Below are 23,676 nucleotides of genomic sequence, written 5' to 3' on the forward strand. Positions count from 1 at the left end.
CCCAAGTGCCCTGCTTCTCTCAGCATGAACTGCACAGCACAGGCGTTTTCAGTCTTTTGCCACAATCCCCCAAATTTGACCATCTTTGCGCAAGAGACCCCCATGCTGAAATAGTTTCTTATAAATAACCTGTTTATATTTTATTAAATATTATTTAATATCACACAATATAATATGTAGCATCCATTAAGCTATTTTATAACACAGTTTTTTTCTATTCATTATAGTATTGTAGGTTGATTGGTTATGTATTTATTTATTTATTTATTGCACTGTTTTTCTCTAAACCTTTCCATGGACCCCTTAGCACAGATTATTTCAGTATTCATCCATTATATAACGTAAATTAAAAACACTAACTTTTCTAGAGATAGTTACCCCAAAACCCTCACAGTAAAACACCACAAAATAAAAAACGAATTGTATTACATTAGCATATTCTCTTTTAAAGACGTCCTCTTTTTTATTTTTACAGGTGTTTGTAGTTTTTGTCTAAAAAAAAGAAAAGAAAAAGAAAGAAATTACACGCGCACCACGCCGCAGTGGGCGGGGCCACGGCGTGGCGTCACATGACAGGCATCTCAAATTACTGTAGTTCATTCTCCGGGTTCCGTGTTCTTCTTTCACTACTACCATCAACCGACGCAATAGAACCAGAATGTCTCATCAAACCGGCATCCAAGGTAAAATCCTTAACGATCTTTTATTGGCAATTAAAATAATAGAGACTAGGTTAACTGAATCGCTATAATGCACGATTTGGCGCTTGTTTGCAAACAGAAGAACCTGTTGTGGTCGTCTCAGACGGAATTACCTTATAGAGTTTTATTGCGAGCTTACAGTAAACAAACCTGATCCTAGACCGTGAATCTGTGTCAAGTGTACTCTGTCTTTTCTTGCACTAATATGGTCATGCAAATAAACTCGGATAGGTCTTTCACTATCAGACTGGAGTTGAGAGTTATGCAGGAAGGCAGCAGGTCTCAAAGGTCCAGCTGTAATAACCGTGTCACCTTTATTCAAAGTTGTTGCTAGGCATTATGCAATAGACATCTGTTTACATTGAGCTTTTACTGCAGTAGTGTTGTGTTGCCATGAAAACAAGTGTATGAATCAATGTAGTCATGCTAAAGTTTCAATTAAAGATCACCTTGAATGGTCACATTGTGATTTTCAAAGAACATACTCCAGGAAAGGACTGCCGTCTTCAAACTTGTCCCTGACAATGCCTCTTTAGATTCCTCAATTTGGTTCATCAGCCAAATTTCAGTTCCGTTGTCCAGAGATGGTCAGCTTTGTTTTGTGTCAGAATAAAAGGTCTGATTGTGTCCTGTTCTCACCCTGTGCTTTCTCTTCTCAGCTACCGGGGAAGTCAAAGAAATCTTTGCAAAGGCTCGCAATGGTGAATATCGGCTCATCAAAGTAGTGATTGAAAATGGTGAGATGACCATTTTACACACCAGAATACAAGCATTTATTAAATGGCTTTTTAAAATAAACATACTGTAAATAAGTAATATTCAGGACAAATGGCAAAATTGTCCGTGCATTTTTTTCCTTTCAGTTTGATTGACTTAAAAGAGATTTAAATTCTGAGAGATATTTTACTTTCTTTACAAAACCCCAACTACCATTAAAAGAAAAATTACTTAATTAAATTACATTAGCAAAATGTTACATTGACAAGTCAAGAATTATCCATATATTACTTGAGGTAACACTGATATTAATATTACTTCAAATCCCTTTAAACATGGGAGCACAAAAAACAAGAAACAAGTCAAAATTTATTTTTTGTATGTATTTTTTTATATGTTCACTCTGTATTATTGTTATTATTATTTTTGTTATTTCACATCTGTTTTTTTTTTAGTTAACTAAAACAAAAACCATAAAATAAAAATAAAATTGTTACTTGAAATAAACTTGAACTGAAAATAATATATATTTATAAAAAAAATCTATATAAACAAAAACATATTGTTTAAGATTGCCTTCAAGGCAACATTTCTCATTTTCATTTAGCTTATCGTGATAAACCTGAAACAAAACAAAAATAAAAGAAAACTATGTAGACATAAAAAAAAAAAATACTTTTGACTAAGATGTATAACAAAAATTTAAAAACAAATTAAAAATATTGATAAAACTAATAGTATCTGCAAAAAAGTTATGCAAAAAACAACAACAACAACAACAAAAAAAAAAACACAATTCTTTTACTGCTGTAATTTTTGCTCTGTATTTGAATGAACAAAATACAATAAACTAAAAAAATATTGTCTACGTATGACCAAAGAATCATATCACATTTTCCTTTTTTTATTTATATTGTGTTGCTGTAGAGAAGTTAGTTCTTGGCGGAAGTAAACGTGCTGCCAAGAAATGGGACCAGGAATGGGACAGCTATGTTCTTCCTCTCGTGGAGGACGACATGCCCTCGTACCTTCTCTACAGGTTGGATACCACCAACAACCAGGGTTATGAGTGGATCTTCCTGGCCTGGTCTCCGGATCACTCTCCAGTGAGTTTGTTTGCATGCTGTCGTTTTCTTTCAGCTTGTATGAGGCCAAAGGACATCATGAGATGACATTGCTCAGTGCATTTGAATCCATCCCCAGCATATATAGAATCCCTGGTTTAAAGCTCTTTAAATAGCTGGTTGCCAGTGAAGCCAGTCCATAATAAAACAGCCTAAAATAAGAAGTTTTTGTAGTACTATTTGGATATGATCATTATCATTGTTATAATAAATGAGTGTATCTTAAGTGAGTGCAAATAACTGGAGATCCCCTGTAATGTGATCTTTTATCAAAAGATATAGTATCAGGTAAGCTCATATAAGGGATACTTTGTGCTTTTAAGCAAAACAGTTTGATCTACTTTCACAGTTCCTTTTTTTTTTTTTTCTTTTTTTTTTTTTATATGAAAAGCACGGGTGACCTGATACGAAATGGACAGTTGTGGTTCTGTGCTACACATTTGCAATTCTAATGTTTTCCCTCAATGTTCAACGACCAGAGGGCGACTAAAATGGCTAGAGTCCCAATCGCACCAAAATCAATCGTTCACTTCATGCCCATCTGAAGCCAGCTCAAATTGCTCAAACTTTAAGCTTTCCTATAACAAAACAACTTTAAAATTGAAATCCAGAAATTCCTCCTTGTTGGATTCGAGTTTTAAAGAAATAGTTCACCCAAAAATGAACATTTGCTGAAAATTGTATTCACCCTCAAACCATCCAGATTATATATGAGTTTGTCTTTTCATTGGAATAGATTTTATCATTACATCACTTGCTCACCAGTGGATCCTCTACAGTGAATGGGTGCCGTCAGAATGAGAGTCAAAACAGCTGATTAAAACATAACAGTAATCCACATGACTCCAGTCCATCAGTTAATGCTTTGTGAAGTGAAAAGCTGCATGATTATAAGAAACAAATCCATCATGAAGGCATTTGGAGTTGTGTGCATTACTTGTGGATTATGATGCTTTTATCAGCTGTTTTGACTCATTTCATTCTTACGGCACCCATTTACTGCAGAGGATTTTTTGTTCAATTTAAGAAATAAGTTAATCTTCAATGGATTGAGGGACAGTAATATATATTATTATTATTATTTATTTTTTTTTTTTTATTTATTCATTCAGTAGAAGTAGTACCATAATTATACAAGAATATATAACAATATGGGAGAATATAATAATGTAATGCTGCATCTTGGCCAGATGACTGTAAGAGAGATTTGTAATCTCAGAAATTTTTTACCTGGTTAAACAAACGGCAATCAATAATAATAATAATAAAAATATATATATAAATTAATTTGTATTATTTGTATATGTTGTCTGTTATATATGTTTGCTTGGTTTTTGATAATGTCTGTTTTGGATTTTAGAAGTATGTTGGTCTAAAACAGTTTCATTTGATGTATGTTCTTGTTCCTAAAAAGAAAATATATTAAGTAAAAACATGCAAATCCAGAAACTTATTTTGAAAAACTTTTCCTTTCAGGTTCGACAAAAAATGTTGTATGCTGCTACGAGGGCCACGCTAAAGAAAGAGTTTGGTGGTGGCCACATTAAAGAGGAGATTTTTGGCACAGTGAAGGTATGACTTATATCACCTGCCATTCTTTAAATCAAACCTCCACATGAATGGATCACAGTCATAGGTTTAACCCATTAATGCCTCTCTTTCGGCTCAGGACGATGTCTCTCTAAATGTAGTTTCATAACAAGGTTCGGGAGAAGCACGTCAGATACTTAACCTAATTAGCACAGGTGGAACCACTCAAGATAATCAACCTTAGGGTATAAATACAGCTGAATCAGCCTACCTGTCTCTATTGACGGTTTATCAGCATGCCGGTTCGCTTCGTCTGTCACCTTACCACGGACCCATTTTTCGTACCAACGAAGAGAGTTTCACCGGGGATTTATAAGACCTGCTGCTTTTGCCGGACCCGCGATCTTTCCTACCCAGTCAAACACGACTATTGAGCAGCATTAAGCGTCATCGCGACAGCTGCTCTCCTCGTCAAGCCACAAGTCGTGGCCAATAGACCGTGCAAGCTCCGAGCTCGCTCGCTCGCTCGACACAATGTTCATGCCGCCCGAGACCGAGCTCTCCTCGAGCTGGAATCCAACCAGCCTGGGCCGCACCCAAGTTCTCACGGCAACAAGGCTCTCACTTCCCGTCGCGACTCAGCCTTTCACACCGGCGTTCCGGCCGAGTTGCAGTTTGACCGCGCGATGTTAACCAACACTTTTTCAGGCGAAAACTCTAAAAGCAGGTTCATTGGATTTTACGGCAGTTGGCATCCAAAGTGTTGCATCTAAAAGCAGGTTCGCGGCTAAAGTTTGTTAAATGACGTCATGACGCAGTTCCATCTTCTACTAGTGTTTTGTGGTGATTTTGGCAAACCAGCGTAAAAATGCATTACCGCCACCTGCTGATCTGGAGTGTGGAGTGCGCATAGATTTGGACTACAGATACAAATGTAGATCCGTCAGATGATAATGCCACATTTAACCACGAACAAAGGCATTATTTCCAGTCTTCATCCACACTGAAATGTCCAAGACATTACATTTGCCTTACCGAGCACGTTTAAACCTCACTGAAATGATACAATAATGTTCCATGATAAGTTAAAAAAAAAAAAAAAAAAAAAAAAAAAAAAAAAAAAAAAAAAAAAAAAAAAAAAAATTATCTCCATGCAATTTTTCTGGCAGGACCAAATTATTTAGGGACTTATTTAGTGATCACTCAAAATTCATGTAAAACGCATCTGCCCTCGTGTTTTGACACAGGACAGCAAGTGGGAGTAAAATTACTGTTGCCTTTTCAGGACCGTAATATAAAAAACAGGCAAGTAAATATCTTTAGAAACCACTTAGAAGCGAATAGCACATAACTGCTATTAACCCATTTGCTTGCAAGCATCGCCGACGGCCCCAGTTTATTATTGTTTCACTTCCACAGCACGTTAAACTTCACTCTGACTTGATATGGATAAACCGTGCATCAATTGAAAGTCTAAAGACTCTGGCTTCGATATTTGACCAATATTTCGATAAAACATATTTTCAGTGACAGTTATTTAGTAAATTATATCAGGAATACGATTCCTATTCCTGAACGGTAAAACGTTGAAGTGTCAGCTCATGGACAAACGTCGATAATGTATCTAGTCAGAAAGAATCATGAGCAGAAACATTTTTATTTTGGGTATGTAATTTCTGTCTCCATGCAAAATGGGGGGTGACTGGTACGTTACTGCTATAATCATGTCCTCGGGGTACAATGTCTTGCAAGACTAAACATGCTTCATCGTTTCCAAACCCTTTTTTTTTTCCACAGTCCATACAACAACGTGAAAACAGCCTTCCAAACGTATCCGCCCGGGAGACCGCCTAAGAGCCCGGAGGCCAAATGAGAGGAAAAGATGCTTTTCCAACAGTAACATAATAATGTGGACAATGCTTGAGGAATTGTCAAATCAGGCAACCAATTGCTAAGCTGGTAACACAGTAGGCTACCCATTCATTTTTTTGCTTGCCCCATCAAATGTTACTAACCCTTTTTACTCTTCCCGCAGCCAATATCTACAGCAGCCGAAAGCAAGTAGCCTTTCCTGTACCTCCTCACTGCCGCAGCTCCCGCAGGAGCCTTTCCCGTATCTCCCCACTGCCGCAGCAGTGTCTGCTCCCGCAGGAGCCTTTCCTGTACCTCCTCACTGCCGCAGCTCCCGCAGGAGCCTTTCCCGTATCTCCCCACTGCCGCAGCAGTGTCTGCTCCCGCAGGAGCCTTTCCTGTACCTCCTCACTGCAGTATCTGCTCACGCAGGAGCTTTTTCCGTATCTCTCCACTGCCACAGATCTCCCCACTGCCGCAGCAGTGTCTGCTCCCGCAGGAGCTTTTTTGTATCTCCCCGCTGCCGCAACAGTGTCCACTCCTGCATGAGCCTTGTCTGCATCTCCCGCATTTGGTCTTGCAGCGAGAACTGTTCTAGTAGAGCTCTTACGTTTTCTCTTTTGTCCAGTGAGCATTGGAACTCTTAGCGGACACAGTGTGAGAAATCTCCCGGTCAAGCTTTCATTTCCCTCTTTCCCATTTTCTCTTTCTGTCCAGCGAGCATTTGGTCTCACAGCGGACGCAGTGAGAACTTTCCCGGTAGAGCACTTACCTTTTCTCTTCTGTCCAGTGAGTATTGGGTCTCACAGCGGACGCAGTGTGAGAAAATCTCCCGGTCAAGCTCTCATTATCTCTTTTCCTGTTTTCTCTTTCTGTCCAGCGAGCATTTGGTCTCAGCAGACTCAGCGAGAACTTTCCCGGTAGAGCACTTACGTTTTCTCTTTCGTCCAGCGAGCATTGGGTCTCACAGCGGACGCAGTGTGAGAAAATCTCCCGGTCAAGCTCTCATTTCCCTCTTTCCTGTTTTCTCTTTCTGTCCAGCGAGCATTTGGTCTCACAGCGGACGCAGCGAGAACTTTCCCGGTAGAGCACTTACGTTTTCTCTTTCGTCCAGCGAGCATTGGGTCTCACAACGGACGCAGTGTGAGAAAATCTCCCGGTCAAGCTCTCATTTTCCTCTTTCCTGTTTTCTCTTTCTGTCCAGCGAGCATTTGGTCTCACAGCGGACGCAGTGAGAACTTTCCCGGTAGAGCACTTACGTTTTCTCTTCCGTCCAGTGAGTATTGGGTCTCACAGCGGACGCAGTGTGAGGAAAATCTCCCGGTCAAGCTCTCATTTTCCCTCTTTCCTGTTTTCTCTTTCTGTCCAGCGAGCATTTGGTCTCACAGCGGACGCAGCGAGAACTTTCCCGGTAGAGCACTTACGTTTTCTCTTTCGTCCAGCGAGCATTGGGTCTCACAACGGACGCAGTGTGAGAAAATCTCCCGGTCAAGCTCTCATTTTCCTCTTTCCTGTTTTCTCTTTCTGTCCAGCGAGCATTTGGTCTCACAGCGGACGCAGCGAGAACTTTCCCGGTAGAGCACTTACGTTTTCTCTTTCGTCCAGCGAGCATTGGGTCTCACAGCGGACGCAGTGTGAGAAAATCTCCCGGTCAAGCTCTCATTTCCCTCTTTCCTGTTTTCTCTTCTGTCCAGCGAGCATTTGGTCTCACAGCGGACGCACGAGAACTTTCCCGGTAGAGCATTTACGTTTTCTCTTTCGTCCAGCGAGCATTGGGTCTCACAGCGGACGCAGTGTGAGAAAATCTCCCGGTCAAGCTCTCATTTTCCTCTTTCCTGTTTTCTCTTTCTGTCCAGCGAGCATTTGGTCTCACAGCGGACGCAGTGAGAACTTTCCCGGTAGAGCACTTACGTTTTCTCTTTCGTCCAGCGAGCATTGGGTCTCACAGCGGACGCAGTGTGAGAAAATCTCCCGGTCAAGCTCTCATTTCCCTCTTTCCTGTTTTCTCTTCTGTCCAGCGAGCATTTGGTCTCACAGCGGACGCAGCGAGAACTTTCCCGGTAGAGCACTTACGTTTTCTCTTTCGTCCAGCGAGCATTGGGTCTCACAATGGACGCAGTGTGAGAAAATCTCCCGGTCAAGCTCTCATTTTCCCTCTTTCCTGTTTTCTCTTTCTGTCCAGCGAGCATTTGGTCTCACAGCGGACGCAGTGAGAACTTTCCCGGTAGAGCACTTACGTTTTCTCTTTCGTCCAGCGAGCATTTGGTCTCACAATGGACGCAGTGTGAGAAAATCTCCCGGTCAAGCTCTCATTTTCCCTCTTTCCTGTTTTCTCTTTCTGTCCAGCGAGCATTTGGTCTCACAGCGGACGCAGCGAGAACTTTCCCGGTAGAGCACTTACGTTTTCTCTTTCGTCCAGCGAGCATTGGGTCTCACAACGGACGCAGTGTGAGAAAATCTCCCGGTCAAGCTCTCATTTTCCCTCTTTCCTGTTTTCTCTTTCTGTCCAGCGAGCATTTGGTCTCACAGCGGACGCAGTGAGAACTTTCCCGGTAGAGCACTTACGTTTTCTCTTTCGTCCAGCGAGCATTTGGTCTCACAATGGACGCAGTGTGAGAAAATCTCCCGGTCAAGCTTTCATTTTCTCTCTTTCCTGTTTTCTCTTTCGGTCCAGCGAGCAACGGTCTCACAGCGGAGAAAGGCACAAACTCGCCTGATCAGTCGCTCCAAATTACAATTGCTCCCCGTTGCAGGCCAGCAGGGCCCGTCAGTCCAGGTACAGTGAGCCGCCATCACAGGCCCACTGGACAAACATTCAGACCCTTTCTCGAGACGCCAGCCCGCCAAACGTGGCACTCATTTGGGGGGGTCTTTAGTTCGGCCGGCTGTCCTCCTGCTCTTAAGCTTTTTGGGGGGTACTCTAGGTTCGGGCCATTCCCGAGCTCGGAGCCCCTTCCCCGGACAGCACGCCAAATACGCATTATAATATTCAGTTAATTATATGTAAGTGTGAACTCGTGAAATGTAGTTTCATAACAAGGTTCGGGAGAAGCACGTCAGATACTTAACCTAATTAGCACAGGTGGAACCACTCAAGATAATCAACCTTAGGGTATAAATACAGCTGAATCAGCCTACCTGTCTCTATTGACGGTTTATCAGCATCCCCCCTCCACCCCTTCTCCTCCACTAGAGTTCACTTTACACTTTCATATACGGGGGGGGGTACTCTAGGTTCGGGCCATTCCCGAGCTCGGAGCCCCTTCCCCGGACAGCACGCCAAATACGCATTATAATATTCAGTTAATTATATGTAAGTGTGAACTCGTGAAATGGCTATAAAAAGTACCTCAGCTCCCAGGCGGCGCCTCTGCCTTTGACTGCAGCAGAGGAGGAACTGAGGCAAATCAAACTCAGTGAGGTAATGCTGACACCAACATAAACACAGCAGGGGTGTACACCTTAGTCAGGCTCTGCTGAGGTTTTATTAAAATAAGGTGTAACCACATCAGTCCAACGGTTCATATCAGGCCAAGAGTCAGTTTCATTACATTATGCGCAACATTATCTCAAAACAAAATGATGGATCCTTGCTCTTTAGAAGGCATGTTCCAAATCACCATGCATATGTCTAAGCTTACTGTATATTAAGATGATTTGTGGAAGAGACATAAATGTAATGTAATATTTAGCAGCAAACATACGCTGACTAAAAATAGAGAAGCTCAGTCCCAGGCACTCTCTCATTTAAACCAGCTCCTGGAACCAGTTGCAAAGGATGCTGCTGGCAATGCTTACAAACCTCCCCTCATACCATAAAAGGAAACGCTCTGACTCTTAGTTGCATCATTGGCTGTTTAAAATTACAGGCTGCATCAATGAACCAATGAAAAGGCTCAGTGAACTCCCCCCAGAGCAGCTGTGGGAGGAGGAGAATGCTACACTAATCTACATGTACCAGAGGAGAGGAAAGCTGCTTTGTGGTGTTATTATTTTTATTAATTTGTTGAAAGAGAGATTTTTATTGAGTAGATGTTTGGATAAAATGCTGGTCCCAATCCTGGATGCAAAGGATGCAGAAGTTTGTTTGGATGCAGCACAGAATGTGTCATTTTTAAAAATATTATATTATATTTTAAGTATACCATTCAAACATTTAGGGTTGGGAAGATTTTATCCTCAGGAATTTATACACAACGTTGCTTTTAATTTACAACATGAATTGCAGAGCTCGTTCCTAACTAATCATTTAACAACCACTGTGACTGCTTTGGTTATACAGGTCAGTGCATACATATTATTAAAGGATTATATGCTTGTTTTCAGTTGCAGACAGACATCCATGTTGACACAAAGCAGCAGACTCTTCAGGGAGTGGCGTTCCCTATGCAGAGAGACGCTATTCAGGCTCTGGAGCAGTTTAGGGAGAAGAGGATTAACTACGTTCAACTGGTACTTCAGGACTTTTTCCCTCTCTACCACTCCCAGCGGCTTTGTACAATAGCATCTTATTCCTCCTTTTCATCCTGTAACATCCTGTTCATCCTGTATATTGCATAAAACGAAGAAGAATAGCCAGAACTGTATTTTTACTGTTAGAAGACAGACTGGTTGGGTTGGCCCCTGCCCGCAGAATCACCAGCATGTGACGGAAATACATTGTTGTGTTCAAATACACTAATTATGTTATCCCATTAACAGGAAATAGATTTTCCTAAAGAATCCATCAAGTTGTCCAGCACGTCTCCCACAGAGGTGAAAGATTTACCTAAAAGGATCCCAAATGATGCAGCTAGGTATCACTTTTTCCTCTACAAACATTCTCATGAAGGAGACTACCTTGAGTCCACAGGTAAGAGAGGAATATCAAATGTTCAAAGAAATGTGTTTAAATGTTAAACGCAAATATGTTATATACACTCCCCAGCCATTAATCCAGCCTTCAGTCACATGATCCTTCAGAAATCATTCTACTCAGGAAATATAAAAAAAATATATTTCTTTAGTAGAATGATTTCTGTATATGTTGCATACAGCTGTACTGCTTATTATTTTTGTGGAAAAATATATATATATATTTTTTTCAGAATTTTTTTTTCTGTCGAAAGTTCAAAATAATTGCTTCTATATGAAAAATAAGTATTTTATGAAATTATATTTACTGTCACTTTTGATCAATTCAATGCACCCTAGCCGAATAAAATGATTTATATCTCTCTTTATATCTGTATGTGTGTGTATGTTTGTCTGTGTATAAATAAATAAATAAATATATATATATATATATATATATATATATATATATATATATATATATATATATATATATATATATATATATATATATATTTTATAGAAACTCTGTTGACCAATTATGATTATTTTTTTAATTACCATTTCTATATTTTTTATTTTTCTTCCTTTTTTTCTTTGTTCTTTATTTCATGATAACGGAAAGTAATATTTTTGGACATGTTTTATCCCATATGTCAATAGTTTCAAGAGTACTGTGTGTGTGTGTGTTTGCAGTGTTCATCTACTCTATGCCTGGTTATAAATGCAGCATCAAAGAGAGAATGCTTTATTCAAGCTGCAAGAACCCTCTCGTAGACACAGTGGAGAAAAACTTAGGCATTGAAATTGCTAAAAAGGTATTATTTATTTGTTTACCTATATAACCCTTCTCACTGTATTTTTAAGTACTGCATACACCATCCTGTTTTCCTGGAGGCATGCTTCATTTCAAGGTTATCGGACCATTTACAACAATGTTAATGCTGTAGATTTCAAACATTAATTTTTCCTTTCAGCTGGAAATTGACAATGGTGAAGAACTAACCAGTGACTTCCTGTACGAAGAGGTTCACCCCAAGCAGCATGCACACAAGCAAGCTTTTGCCAAACCCAAGGGGCCAACCGGGAAAAAGGGGGGCCGCAGAATCACACGGGCACCAGGGGACGACGGTGATGATGATTAAACCTCTTCCTGTTCTGAAATTGACGGTGGTATATTCCACTTAGTCTAAGGAATCCCGTCCTCAAAGCGAATTCCCATTTTTACTTTGACTCATGTAGACCACAGCCCTATAGACTGAACTATGCACAAAGTAAAACACTAAGCCTGTGAAATTACATTTTGTAGCTTGCAATCTGATATTTGTCAGATATTGCAATATTTTCTATATATTGAAGAACACAGACTGAGGTACAGAAGAATGTATTTTACTAAGCTTCACTTGTTTACAAGGATGCTGTCTGTGATGTTCCTGGTAATAGTTTTAATATTATTATGCTGTTAACTTGCATATTAGCCAAGATGATGATATAGAGTGCAATACTGTTGAAATATAGTGCTTATTTTCCAGAAATAGATATTGATTTTTAAGGAAAAACCTTTTTGAAGAATGTTTTTGAGAAAAAGATGGTTTCCCATAATCAGATATCTATTCTAGTCTAGGTATAAATTTAATTTTTAATGGTAACTCTGTAAAATTACAATTTAGCTTGGGAGTAACGTTAATATTTGTCTGGGAAATTGCCCTTGGAGATTAGGCATGATTTATGGTTGGAAAACAAGCCTGGAAAGTTAAACAGTCCACGGCTTAACTTTTGTGGTTGTCTGATCAGGAAGGTCAGAAGTCCAGCTCTGTTTTATGAGGATATATATATATAATTTATTAATTTTCTGATTGATTAGGTTGACAAATTTTAAATAATCAGTATTCTGACAGCCACTGAACCTTGTAGCGATAGGTTAGGGATGATTTTGATGAAGGATTTGCCAAGAATAATGTGCTGAAATTGTTTCCGATTCCTTTTTTAATATGTAAAAATTGGTCGTTTTTTATTAAATATATGATTGTGTAATTATAGAGATATGTCTATAATTGAATTCGCCATAAAAAATCTGAAAAAGCGATGCTTCTTTACATCTTAGCTATTTTTCGTGTTCTTTTAGTGAAGACTAAACCTGCAGAGATACTATTTTTCTAAGCCCAGACAGCTGTTTGTCCAGATGATGTCGTTGTCTGACATATTAAAGTGAGTGTCCGTGGTTTCAGACGGTTAGGGTCATCCTGTCTGTCTCACAATTAATGTTTTATAACTCAGCCTCCATTTAATACCATTCGCAACCACACTAATGTATACAGTGCATGGAGTTAAGTTCACTTAGCATCATGCTTGGGAAGTTTTTGAAACCACTCATAAGGGAAGGGACTGTAAGTTCCTGAACCTCTGGGACAATCCATCTACTGATTCACAACAGGCAAACCACTAATTAACATGTCTGCTATGTAAGGGTATTATGAAGTCTAGAAAGGAATCGTTAATGTCCTTAAATGTCTTTTTTTATGCATTGTATAAAATAAATAAAAGACAAAAATAAAAAGATTTGAAGTTACCTTTAAATTTGGAGTCGTTTGTTATCTTAAGCCTTTTGATTCTATTATATGTGTGTGTGTGTCTACTACCTGTGGTACCTGTCTAATGGCCCCCTTACATGCCTTTTAATGGTAGTTTCTCATTACGATTTTATGACAACATGCTTTACAAATTGAAGAAATACTGTATCTATTCCACTGATCAATAATATAGAATATATATATAGATCAGTGATCTATTCTTGGAATCCTCGCAAAACGAGAATACACTGCCCTTCCCGTCTTTATGCTTCTGTGCCTTTAAGACCGGGACCACGTGGTGAGGAGGAAGTGAACTGACAACAGTAGCGGGTGAGTGGAAGCAGAAGCACTCTGTTCCAAAATGTGCATTTTGCTTGCTTTGTGTTGACGTAACAGGGTTAAGTAAACCAGCTTTGTAATAGGGATTCAGTTGTTTTTATATAATAATTTAAATGTTTATCCGAAGAATTCCCCTTTTTTTACATTTTATTATATTTTTACATTAACGTTACATACAAGTTAACAAATCGCTAAAATAACCAAATGATTGAGTGAGTTAATTGCTAAGTGTATTTTTGTTTAGGACTTAAGAATGGAGAGGCCCAGTCTCTCCTGCTTTATATCAGACCATGAAGGTTTCCATGGGACCATAAAACAGTCACCCCAAGACTTTGTGGTTATTGAGATAGACATCAATGGACAACTTGTTAACAGTTCTAATGTTCAAGAAGAACTTAGGAAAAGTCCTTCTCGATCAAGTCAGGCTAGCAAAAGGGATGATAAATTAAAGCAGTCTAAACCAGATGACACTGACATTTTAAATCAGGATTGCTTTGATCTGAATATAATCTTGGGTCCAGCTGTGAACCAAGAGTTGGAACATTTCACTAACAAAGTGAGAGTAAGAGCTGGTGAGCAAGAAAAGGTGGAACTGTCATTGGGTACTTATCCTGATAAACACCTGAGAGCTGTTGTCCATAGAGCAGTACGATACAACTTCCCCTTCCTCCAGACGGTGACCAACCAATCAGAAATTCGGGTCAGAGAGGACCCAGACTTCAAGGAGCTTGCGAGCTTAGCCTCTGAGGGAGAAGCTGAGGAGTTCTTCAGGTTCATCGATGCCAAAGTACCTGGTTCTGCGTTCACTTTCCTGCCAGATGACAGCAAGGAGCACAGAACCTCAGTTCACCATTTTGTTAGCAGGCGGTTTGGAAAGCTTGTGGAAACCAAGAGCTTCACAGACCAGCAGAGGACTTCTATCACAGTGAGACTAAGAGAGAGAAGCAAACACCCCAAAAAGAGAGCAGCGGATTCTCAAGAGGAGTTGATATTATACACCGGTGAGCAGAGAAAACATTTTATAGCATCATGTAAAGCTGATAGTCTATGGAAACCTGCCTAAAATGTAAAACGTCTTTCCTCCTCAGCTTTCACACTGAGAAAGGAGAACTTGGAGACTTTGGAGGCCATCAGCTATATGGCTGCTGTACTCGGAGTGCTTCCGTCTGATTTTACCTACGCAGGAATCAAAGACAAGCGAGCCATCACCTACCAGGCCATGGTGGTGAAAAAGATCTCTCCAGAGCGGTAAACGCACCATTAGCCAATTAGTCCATTATCTAATGTTCGGTCGATTCCCATTATTTATTTCTTCTCTTTTCTTGAACCTAATGAAATAAGTGGGTAAGTGGAAATGTCCGTTTTTGTTGCCATTTTTCTGCTCGGAAAATATTCTCTTTCTTACCTTAACTACTAGAAAAAAGCAACAACAACAAAATAATATTTTAAAATGAATTACATTGTATTTAAAAGTGGAGAGCGAAAAATAAATAGAATCAAAGCTATGTTTAACTTTTGGAGTCACATTTTATCTTTAGACATTTGGGTACTGTAACTAGCACAATTAATGAATCAGAAGGCATCAGAAGGTTTAATCAATAAGTAGATATATTTAATAATTCTATTGGCAGGTTGCTGGACAAAGTCTCCGAGTTTGAGCGGAGGGGAATGCAGATCTCTCGCGTCCGTCCTGTGTCTGAACCCCTTAAACTTGGCAGACTACAGGGCAATCATTTTGATCTTGTCATCAGAGACCTGAAGCCTCATGATAAACATGGAGTTAGAGGACCGCAGCAGCTTGTAAAAGAGGCAGTGGAAAATGTGAAGGTAAATATACGTTCACCAGTATTTAATGAATAAATGGCGTAGACACACCGCTACAAAAATGATTTTGTTTTTACAGAACAGAGGCTTCGTAAATTATTATGGTCCCCAACGGTTTGGAAGTGGATCATGTGTCCAAGCAGACCAAGTAGGACTTGAGCTCTTGAAGGAGAAAATGGTACCAGTTCATATCATTAATTTCCATTTAACATCTATATTTGTTGCTTTTGTTAAAAAGTCCTAAAGCCTTTGTCTTTGGACAGGAGGCTTCTGTTAAGCTGTTCTTCACTCCAGAGGAGGGTGAAGATCTCCAGAACAAGGCAAAACGTCATTTTCTTCTCACTGGTGTGTGCTGGGATTTCTCTGATTGTGAAGCTTGTGATAGTACACCAAAAAATGCAAATGTGGTCACCGTGTGTTGATTCTTCATGTCGTTCAAAACCCATTTGACTGACTTTGCATACAGTTCCTATACATCCAAGAACATCTAACATTTTCCGGATCTCTCTCTTTAGGGAATGCCAAGGAGAGTTTGGCTCTCATGCCAGCTTACAAAGCCAGAGAGCGGCTTATGCTCCGTGCGCTTCACAGGTACGGCAGCGGACAGGAGGGTTGCATACGTGGCTGGCTCAGTTTACCCCACAGCATGAGGGTCTTCTACCTCCACTCTTACTGTAGCAGAGTGTGGAACGAAGCCGCCAACTACCGGCTCCAGAAACTGGGCTTTAAGCCTGTCCAGGGAGATCTGGTTTGGGCTGGATCTGAAAAGGGACTCAAAGACACCACAAAGGAACTGAACACTCCACAGGTGAGGAAATTCGTTAAGTTAGTGTTTGGGGGGAAAAAAAACAATACATTTTATTTGAAGTCATTTCAATTGTAGTAGTATATATATATATATATATATTAGTGGTGGGACGTTATCGCCGTTAACGTGCTGCGTTAACGCGAGACTCTTATCGGGCGATAAAAAAAATATCGCCGTTAATCTATTCTCAAAGTTGGGTTGAGAGCTGGGTCTATACTAAGCAAGCTATGATGACTTTCACCTTGATATTTTATATAACTGACTCGCTGAGGACAGCCTAAAAAGATGCTCAGGACAGTTGATGGGCCACTGCTGCGCAATGTCATGAAAGCTTATCTTTCTCACGTGTTGTTAAGCCTTACTGCTTGTCGATTTAAACATTAAAGCATCCAAACACAAGACGCGGAAAAGCTGAACAGAGTAATGTTCAGCTCTGCGCACGAGAGAGAGAGAGAGACGCTTATCACGGACAGCCACACTGAACCGAGCTCTCTTCTGCGAAGTTCACCTCGAAGTTCCTCCTGCACCCGAACGAACAAATACAAATCGCAGTTTGAACAAAAAAAAAAATTGTGAAAGAGCCCAATTCAACACCACGGTGTTCTGGTGTTCTGGTGTTCAGGGCTCGCGCAGAGAAAGGCGTCTCAAAACACTGGAACATCGAATTTGCTTATTTTTGCTCTTGTGCTCACAAATACATACAAAATATGTCAAAATATCCACCTTGGAAATTATGCTCGAAAAAACTGTCAGTTATTTCTTAAGTGAAAGTAAACAGTTGAGGAAAAATGGGATGTGTATTATATTGGATGCGTTCATCGTCTCTTAAAGTGACCGGGCCTAATTTAGCGACTGGCTGCTGTAATGTTAATCCAAGAAAATTAAAATGTAAATCACTCACTGCTCTTGACTGAATTTCTTTGTAGTTTTAACAGTCAAACCAAAAATTATTCAGAAACCAGATATAATTTTTGAGATATATAGCAAAACTGTAATAATGTGAGAAATGTTGAAGGTGTCTGAATAAATGTAGGTTTGATTGTATATTTCATTTTTACATTGAAGACTATCCAGAGCTATTATTTGGTTTCTGTACCTTGACACCTACAAACTTGGAAAAAAAAAAAAACGTAAACATTGGTGTGAAACAGGAGTAATGTTGTTTGCACCTTGTGCAATGTGGAATTAGTTTACAGCTTTTTCAAGCACTTTGTGATGCATTTTGGAAACAGGAGATGAGCCCCTTTTCTAATGCACCACCTAGCTTGATTAACCCCTTCTCAAAGACTTACTGTTTGTCAATTTTATTTGGGTAACACACATATTCTGAATGCCGACGACAGAATTCGAATGAGCCATTTTAATCTAGATTAATCTAGATTAATTTCAAAATCACAGTGAGATTAATCTAGATTAAAAAAATTAATCTATGCCCACCTCTAATATATATATATATATATATATATATATATATATATATATATATATATATATATATATATATATATATATATATATATATATATATATAGGGTGTATCTATCTATATGAAAATATCAATTATAGATAGATGGATATAAAATATGTCATTTATGGACTTTTGTTGTAATTGCTTTTAATTTCTATGTTATAGGTCCATGTTGTAACCTCTGAGGAGGAGAAGGATGAAGTTTTTTCACTAGACCAGGTTCTATGTTCTGCTGTCTCCTTTCTTCTGACTGTGTCTGCTCTGCTGACCCTTACCCTTCAGTCCCTTATGGTGTTTCTGCTTAATTGCTTCTAGGTAATTCTTCCGATGCCAGGAAATAGTGTCAAATACCCTGAAAACTTGCTGGGCCAGTGGTATCATGACCGACTGGCTCAGGATGGCTTGGGGCAATGCCGTTTTAGAGTGACTCCCCTTAAACTCAATGTCCCGGGATGTTATCGCCCCCTACTCGCAAAGCCACAGAATATTACCTACAGCCTGCGGACCGCAGAGGAGCAGCAGGGTCAGTCAGACGAGACTGGCACACCCAGTCTATCACTAGCCTTTGATCTGGATACGTCCTGCTACGCTACTGTGTGTCTCATAGAGATAATGAAGAGCAATCTTTCACAGTGACAGTGATTAAAAATGTTTACAGACTAAATAATGTGGATCTTTGGTAACGTCAAATATAAGGGCTGTTTTGTTCCATATTATGTAAATGACTACAAGGACTACCTATCATAAAGCATTTGTGCCTTCACTTGCAAGAAAAGAAGAGGATCTTCTGTGCCAGTGTAATTGATGAGGAGGATGTGAGCAATCTATCTGGAACTCTTGATAGGCCTTGAAGATGTACATGCAAAGATTTAATAAAAATCTTATTGACAAATCTCCTGATTGTTTGGTTGTGCTTCAGTAATTGAATATTTCAGCTTCATGCATTTAAACACATAACTGACATTTGACATACTGTATGGCTTGTTAAAAACTGATCGGAATATTTGATCTCATTTGGGAGAATGTCACTCATGATTCATTTCTGAATAATCAGGTAATTTCAGCATGACCTGTGAAATCTCATGAAAAACACCCCAAAACAATTAATTGCAAACTCAGAGGATAACTTTGACTTTAATATGTTGATAAAGCTTTTTTTTTTTAAATCTTGGTGTTCTGAGTTCAACTCCCACTATTGCTTAAGTTAAATTTAACAAGGTATTCGAAATGTCCCTGTTGCATGTTGAGAACACAGTGATTTAGTGGTTAGGTATGCTATTTAGATCCGGTTATAATTAGGACTTGGGTTCAAATCCCACACTTGTTAAGGCTTTCCATTATTTTAACCTGTTAACTGTCACTCACGTTTTTGAAGATAGACATGAATGTGCATGATACAAACATACATTTTTATAATTCATGACTGAAAACATTTTGTAACATGATTTTGATGTGCCATTTACATGGTAATGCAATGTCTGATTTTAAAATGGGTTTTGAAGGATGAATTTTGAGATTTTGTGTTTTCAAGTGATATATAACTTCTGATGATTTCTAAAATGTGATAGAGAAAAAGGCAACGAGGAAGTCTTTTTTTTAAACAAAGGTCAAAGCTCCTTTTGTAATGTAGATTTCTGAGGGTGCACTCTTGTCATAAATTCATCTATTCCTTTTCCTACATAATTTTTAACAAAAAATATTGGTAAAATATATATTTGGGAGTCATAGACCTTTCCAACTATATATAGTTTGTCAAGATTAGATTAGATTTGATTGTAATATAGTATAGTCAACGTAGGCGTCCCGTATACGGGACGGGGTGACATTTAACAGGTTAAACAAAGCTCTCACTAAAACCTTGTCCAAAATACTTATCAAACTCCCAGATTCAATGGCTCAGAAGAATATGTTTTATCTTTCTGTCTGGGAGATCCCACAAGGGTTTACTTGAAACCGTTTTCATTAAATCAAATGAAGCTCTCTGAATGGATGTTGCTGTTGTGAATGCTATAGTGGTTAAACACCAGTCATTTGAGATAATGCTGCGACTGAGACATCAGTTCTAAAGCTCAATGCTTTTCTTCATATCATACACAACACTCAAAAAAATCTGCCCAAAAGATCTTTTATCTCACAAGACTCAGTGGGTTAGGAGATACATTTTCGTTCAAATCCCACAATTGGTAACTTTAAAATTGTTATTAAATTGAATGACGTTCAGAGTTTATAGCTTCAGTGGCTCAGTTGATAAAGCATTGTTTAATCTGGGATATGTGGACTCAAACCCCACTACTGCTTACTTGACATTGATCTCAAACAAAAAACTCACTCAAATGCCAGAACACAATGAGGAATACATGGTGGGTAAGTCAATAAACACACATTCTCTGAGGATGAGCTTGAGACAAACCTTCACTCCACAGACTCAGTGGCTCTGGAGATAAAGCATTGTCTTATAATCTGGGAGCTCTGAGTTCAAATCCCTATACTACTTACTCATGCCAAAAAAAGTAAGGGGAATCCATGGTGGGTGAGTGGATAAACACATGTTCTCTGAGGATGAGATTGTGCTGGAGACATGGGTTCAAATCCCACCTCTAAAAATCATGTACCCAGCTTGAGTTAACTTCTTTATTGGGTAATCACAGTTAAACAGTCAAATATAAGTTCCTTCCTTTATTCCAACAAGAGACCTGTGGCTCACAGGTAAGAGTACTGCCTCATGGGTTCAGAGGTTGCTGGTTCAATCCCAGCCAGGTCTCTGTGATTGGAGTGTGTGTGTGTGTGTGAAGGCGCGCCTAAAGAAGGGGGATACCAGTACGGTCTCCCCCTGGAGCTTCCGGCACTGTGACCCGCAGTGGTTATGCTTTTGGACAGACTGAAAAAAAATTATATAAAGCTACTTAAAATCTCATCCCCCATCCCTTCCCCACCTACTTAGGTTACCATCGTTTGCTTTTCAAAGGGGAGGCCCTTCAAAAAGAAAATGATGGTAACCTACATGTTTAGTGCACTAGAACACACATAAGATACATTACCTGGCCATGAGCAGATGTCCATCGTTACAGGCGACGTCTGTCCACACGTCCCAGAGCTCTGCTTCAGATTGACGAGTTTACAACCAACAAGACACCTCTTATTCTAGAGAGACGACAGAAATACAGACATCATCAGACATATTGCATATCAAGACTTAAAACAGGTAATACAAAAAATATATGTATATTAATGTTGCATATTTATACAACACTGCAGATTCTATTATACTTCTGTAATGCTGTATCTATCAGTTTCATTCAAACTAATGTTTAATATTGCATTTATTAAAATCTAAAAATAATAGTAAATGAATATAAATTAAGTACAAAAACTTAATTCCTAAACAGTGTAAAAATATTGCAGTCTATTATACGCAAGCCAATCCTATACCTTTTATAATCTTTTAGTTGAATCTGCCTTTCTCCCCAGTTTAAAGACTTAATTATATAAATGTCATATACAGTCACACTTTCAAAAGAGACAAAGAGCATGATTTCTTATTATTCCACTTTATAATATATAACATTAATTTAAAGATTATAAAAGTAACGCAACAATTGATCTGATTAATTTGTTATTCTGAAGGTTTGACAGGTTCAGCATTAAAACAGCATGTAAACAAAGTCTGTGATAAACCTTCATAGAAGATGTGAGTATCTTAATACTTTGCTCACTGTCCAATAACAAACACATTTTAAACAACATCATTTTAGGTTAAAGATGTTTTGTCATAATTATAAACACACTGAATAGTAGTGCAAATACTTTTACAATTTACTGCACTTTATTCTTATAGTTATTTATTTACCTATAGCGCGTATTTAACTTCTCATTAGCAGACAATAGCTTTCTCCCCATTCCAAAATGAGGTGAATATAATATATCTACGGCACTTATTATTTACAGCGGCCAATAAATCGGAATTCGAAAGTGAAAGAATGTGAAAGTAACCTACACATTTACAGTACAAGCAAAACAGCACAAACTGGCACGTTATAAACATTACCTGTGCATAAGCAGATGTCCATCATTAATGTGTGTCCACGTGCTTCTGTTGAGTGTAACTCTTCTTTATATTCTGTAGGGCAGAGACATGAATAAACTGACATCACTCCATACAGAATATTACAGTCAGTTTGAAGTCTACATTATAAGTACCCAACTACATTACATAATTTCTACAAAAGGACTGAATATATGATGGTTTGGATTAGAAGCAAAGCAACGCTGCTCTAATGTTAAACCATGGAGCAGCAGGAATATCACACTGACTGACTGTATTAACATTAATCCAGTCCACATCAGTCTACAGTAAAACTACAACAACAAAAGAGACTAAACTACGAGTACTTATAATTCCGCTCTATAATCTGAATATCAGATGACGATTAATTCACTGATTATAAATGTAAATCTACTGATTCATTTGTTCTTCTGAAGGTCCGACAGGGAGTTCAGCAAGTAAACAAAGACTGAATTACCTGACATGAGCTCTGAATCGGACCTACACATGAACAAACATTTCAATTACTTAACTATAACGAAGTGCTGCTAGACGTGTGGAGGTGATTTTGTAAGGTAAACAAATAATACACTGGGACAGAAGGAGACTTACAGGCGAGTCGCGTGACACCTTCTATTCCTGCGCTTTATCACAGCGTTTGTCAGTTTGGTTTGTTTATGGTCTGAAATGTGTGCTGTTAAGTGGTTATGGAAGTTTTTAACCGAGCTTCCATATGCATAAGTTATACTTGTCTGTAGTACGTGTTGTTTCGACTGTTATCAAGAGTTGTTGTCAAGCATCCGAAGCTGTAACGTAACTAAACTAAAGCTCGATGACGCGGCCTGCTGGAGCGGATGAAAAACTGCACTCCTGTTCTTACCTTATAAGCTATATTTTATTACCAACGGACTCAGAGTTGCCTCATTGTCCATGATATATAAAAATGCGCTTTAAGATTCTCCTACTGTAGAAAAAGCAAAATCCCCCCCTTTTTTATGTGATTCAATGTTTACAAGGCAGGTGACAAAAAGCTGATCATCTGCTCCTTCTTGTGGTCAATGAGTTGATCTGCATTCTTAACAAACCACAAACCTGAGATGGCAAATCATAGGTGAGAGGACCGACATTTAAATGTAGAATATTTTACAACAAATCTATATTTTGTCAGGTATTTGACCAGCAGAGCAACTTGGATCTAGTAGTTTTTTAATGATCCAGATAAGCTTTCAATGAATGTGTTAAGTCAGGGTAAAATATTGTGTTGTTGAATTTAATAGCATAATGTGAACTCAACTCATAATGTAAACACATAATAAAAAAAAAAAAAAATATATATATATATATATATATATATATATATATATATATATATATATATATATATATATATATATATATATATATATAGTCTATAGCTGAAGTAGATGTTTATTTGATTTTATGTATGATGTTTGTTCACAATTAAGACAATTAATTTGTGTTGTTGTGTTTGCAGAATCGAGCAGGAGTTAGTAAAGCCGGACTGGATCTTCCTCAGTGTCACTCATGAGGAGGAGGATGTGAGTCTCTCTGGAGCTCTGATCATGAGGCTGGAGATAGAGGAGTGAGACTCTGGCTTCTTCACGCCTACAAAATCAAACATCACAACATTTAATACAAATTAAACCAAAGTAAAATGGGCTGGTGGAAATGATTCTCCGATGGGTCAGAAAGCATCCCCTCATACATAGACAAAGCGTTTTGGAGAATGGATGGATAACAGGCACATGCACGAGACCAGAATCACCAGATCATGTGTTAATGTGTGTGTTAATCTCTTGTGGAAGATAATTGTAACTGCATTCATTTGTTAAAAAGCAGGAGAAGGGG

At 38.7% G+C, this 23,676-nt stretch overlaps 2 protein-coding genes and 1 long non-coding RNA gene across 4 annotated transcripts; 2 read left to right on the forward strand and 1 right to left on the reverse strand.

The window, feature by feature from the left end:
• The first annotated feature begins 561 nt into the window (after positions 1-561).
• Positions 562-12,587, forward strand: LOC113074450 (twinfilin-1-like). The gene is made up of 10 exons (XM_026247295.1): positions 562-683; positions 1,361-1,438; positions 2,346-2,524; positions 4,019-4,114; positions 4,212-4,227; positions 9,256-9,344; positions 10,250-10,375; positions 10,625-10,775; positions 11,453-11,574; positions 11,734-12,587. Exons 1-10 carry the CDS (start codon positions 659-661, stop codon positions 11,899-11,901), a joined length of 1,050 nt encoding a protein of 349 aa, XP_026103080.1. The 5' UTR covers positions 562-658; the 3' UTR covers positions 11,902-12,587.
• Positions 12,588-13,599: 1,012 nt separating this feature from the next.
• Positions 13,600-18,660, forward strand: LOC113074451 (pseudouridylate synthase 7 homolog-like protein). 2 transcript variants are annotated; one of them, XM_026247296.1, is made up of 9 exons: positions 13,600-13,656; positions 13,910-14,666; positions 14,754-14,913; positions 15,297-15,492; positions 15,569-15,667; positions 15,753-15,834; positions 16,005-16,297; positions 17,931-17,984; positions 18,081-18,660. In XM_026247296.1, the coding sequence occupies exons 2-9, from the start codon at positions 13,919-13,921 to the stop codon at positions 18,399-18,401; spliced, it is 1,953 nt and encodes a 650-aa protein (XP_026103081.1). In that variant the 5' UTR covers positions 13,600-13,656; positions 13,910-13,918; the 3' UTR covers positions 18,402-18,660. The 2 variants fall into 2 exon arrangements, with proteins under 2 accessions (XP_026103081.1, XP_026103082.1); XM_026247297.1 differs by lacking the exon at positions 13,600-13,656 and having other exon boundaries at positions 13,703-14,666.
• A 2,178-nt stretch (positions 18,661-20,838) lies between these two features.
• On the reverse strand, positions 20,839-22,742 carry LOC113074452 (uncharacterized). The gene is made up of 3 exons (XR_003280650.1): positions 22,420-22,742; positions 21,811-21,882; positions 20,839-20,906 (listed from the first exon to the last, which is right to left on the reverse strand). It is a non-coding gene; the product is annotated as an uncharacterized LOC113074452 (long non-coding RNA).
• Between the last annotated feature and the right edge of the window lie 934 nt (positions 22,743-23,676).

This window comes from Carassius auratus, unplaced genomic scaffold (assembly GCF_003368295.1).
Source record: "Carassius auratus strain Wakin unplaced genomic scaffold, ASM336829v1 scaf_tig00014694, whole genome shotgun sequence".
In the NCBI taxonomy this organism is placed as follows: domain Eukaryota; kingdom Metazoa; phylum Chordata; class Actinopteri; order Cypriniformes; family Cyprinidae; genus Carassius; species Carassius auratus.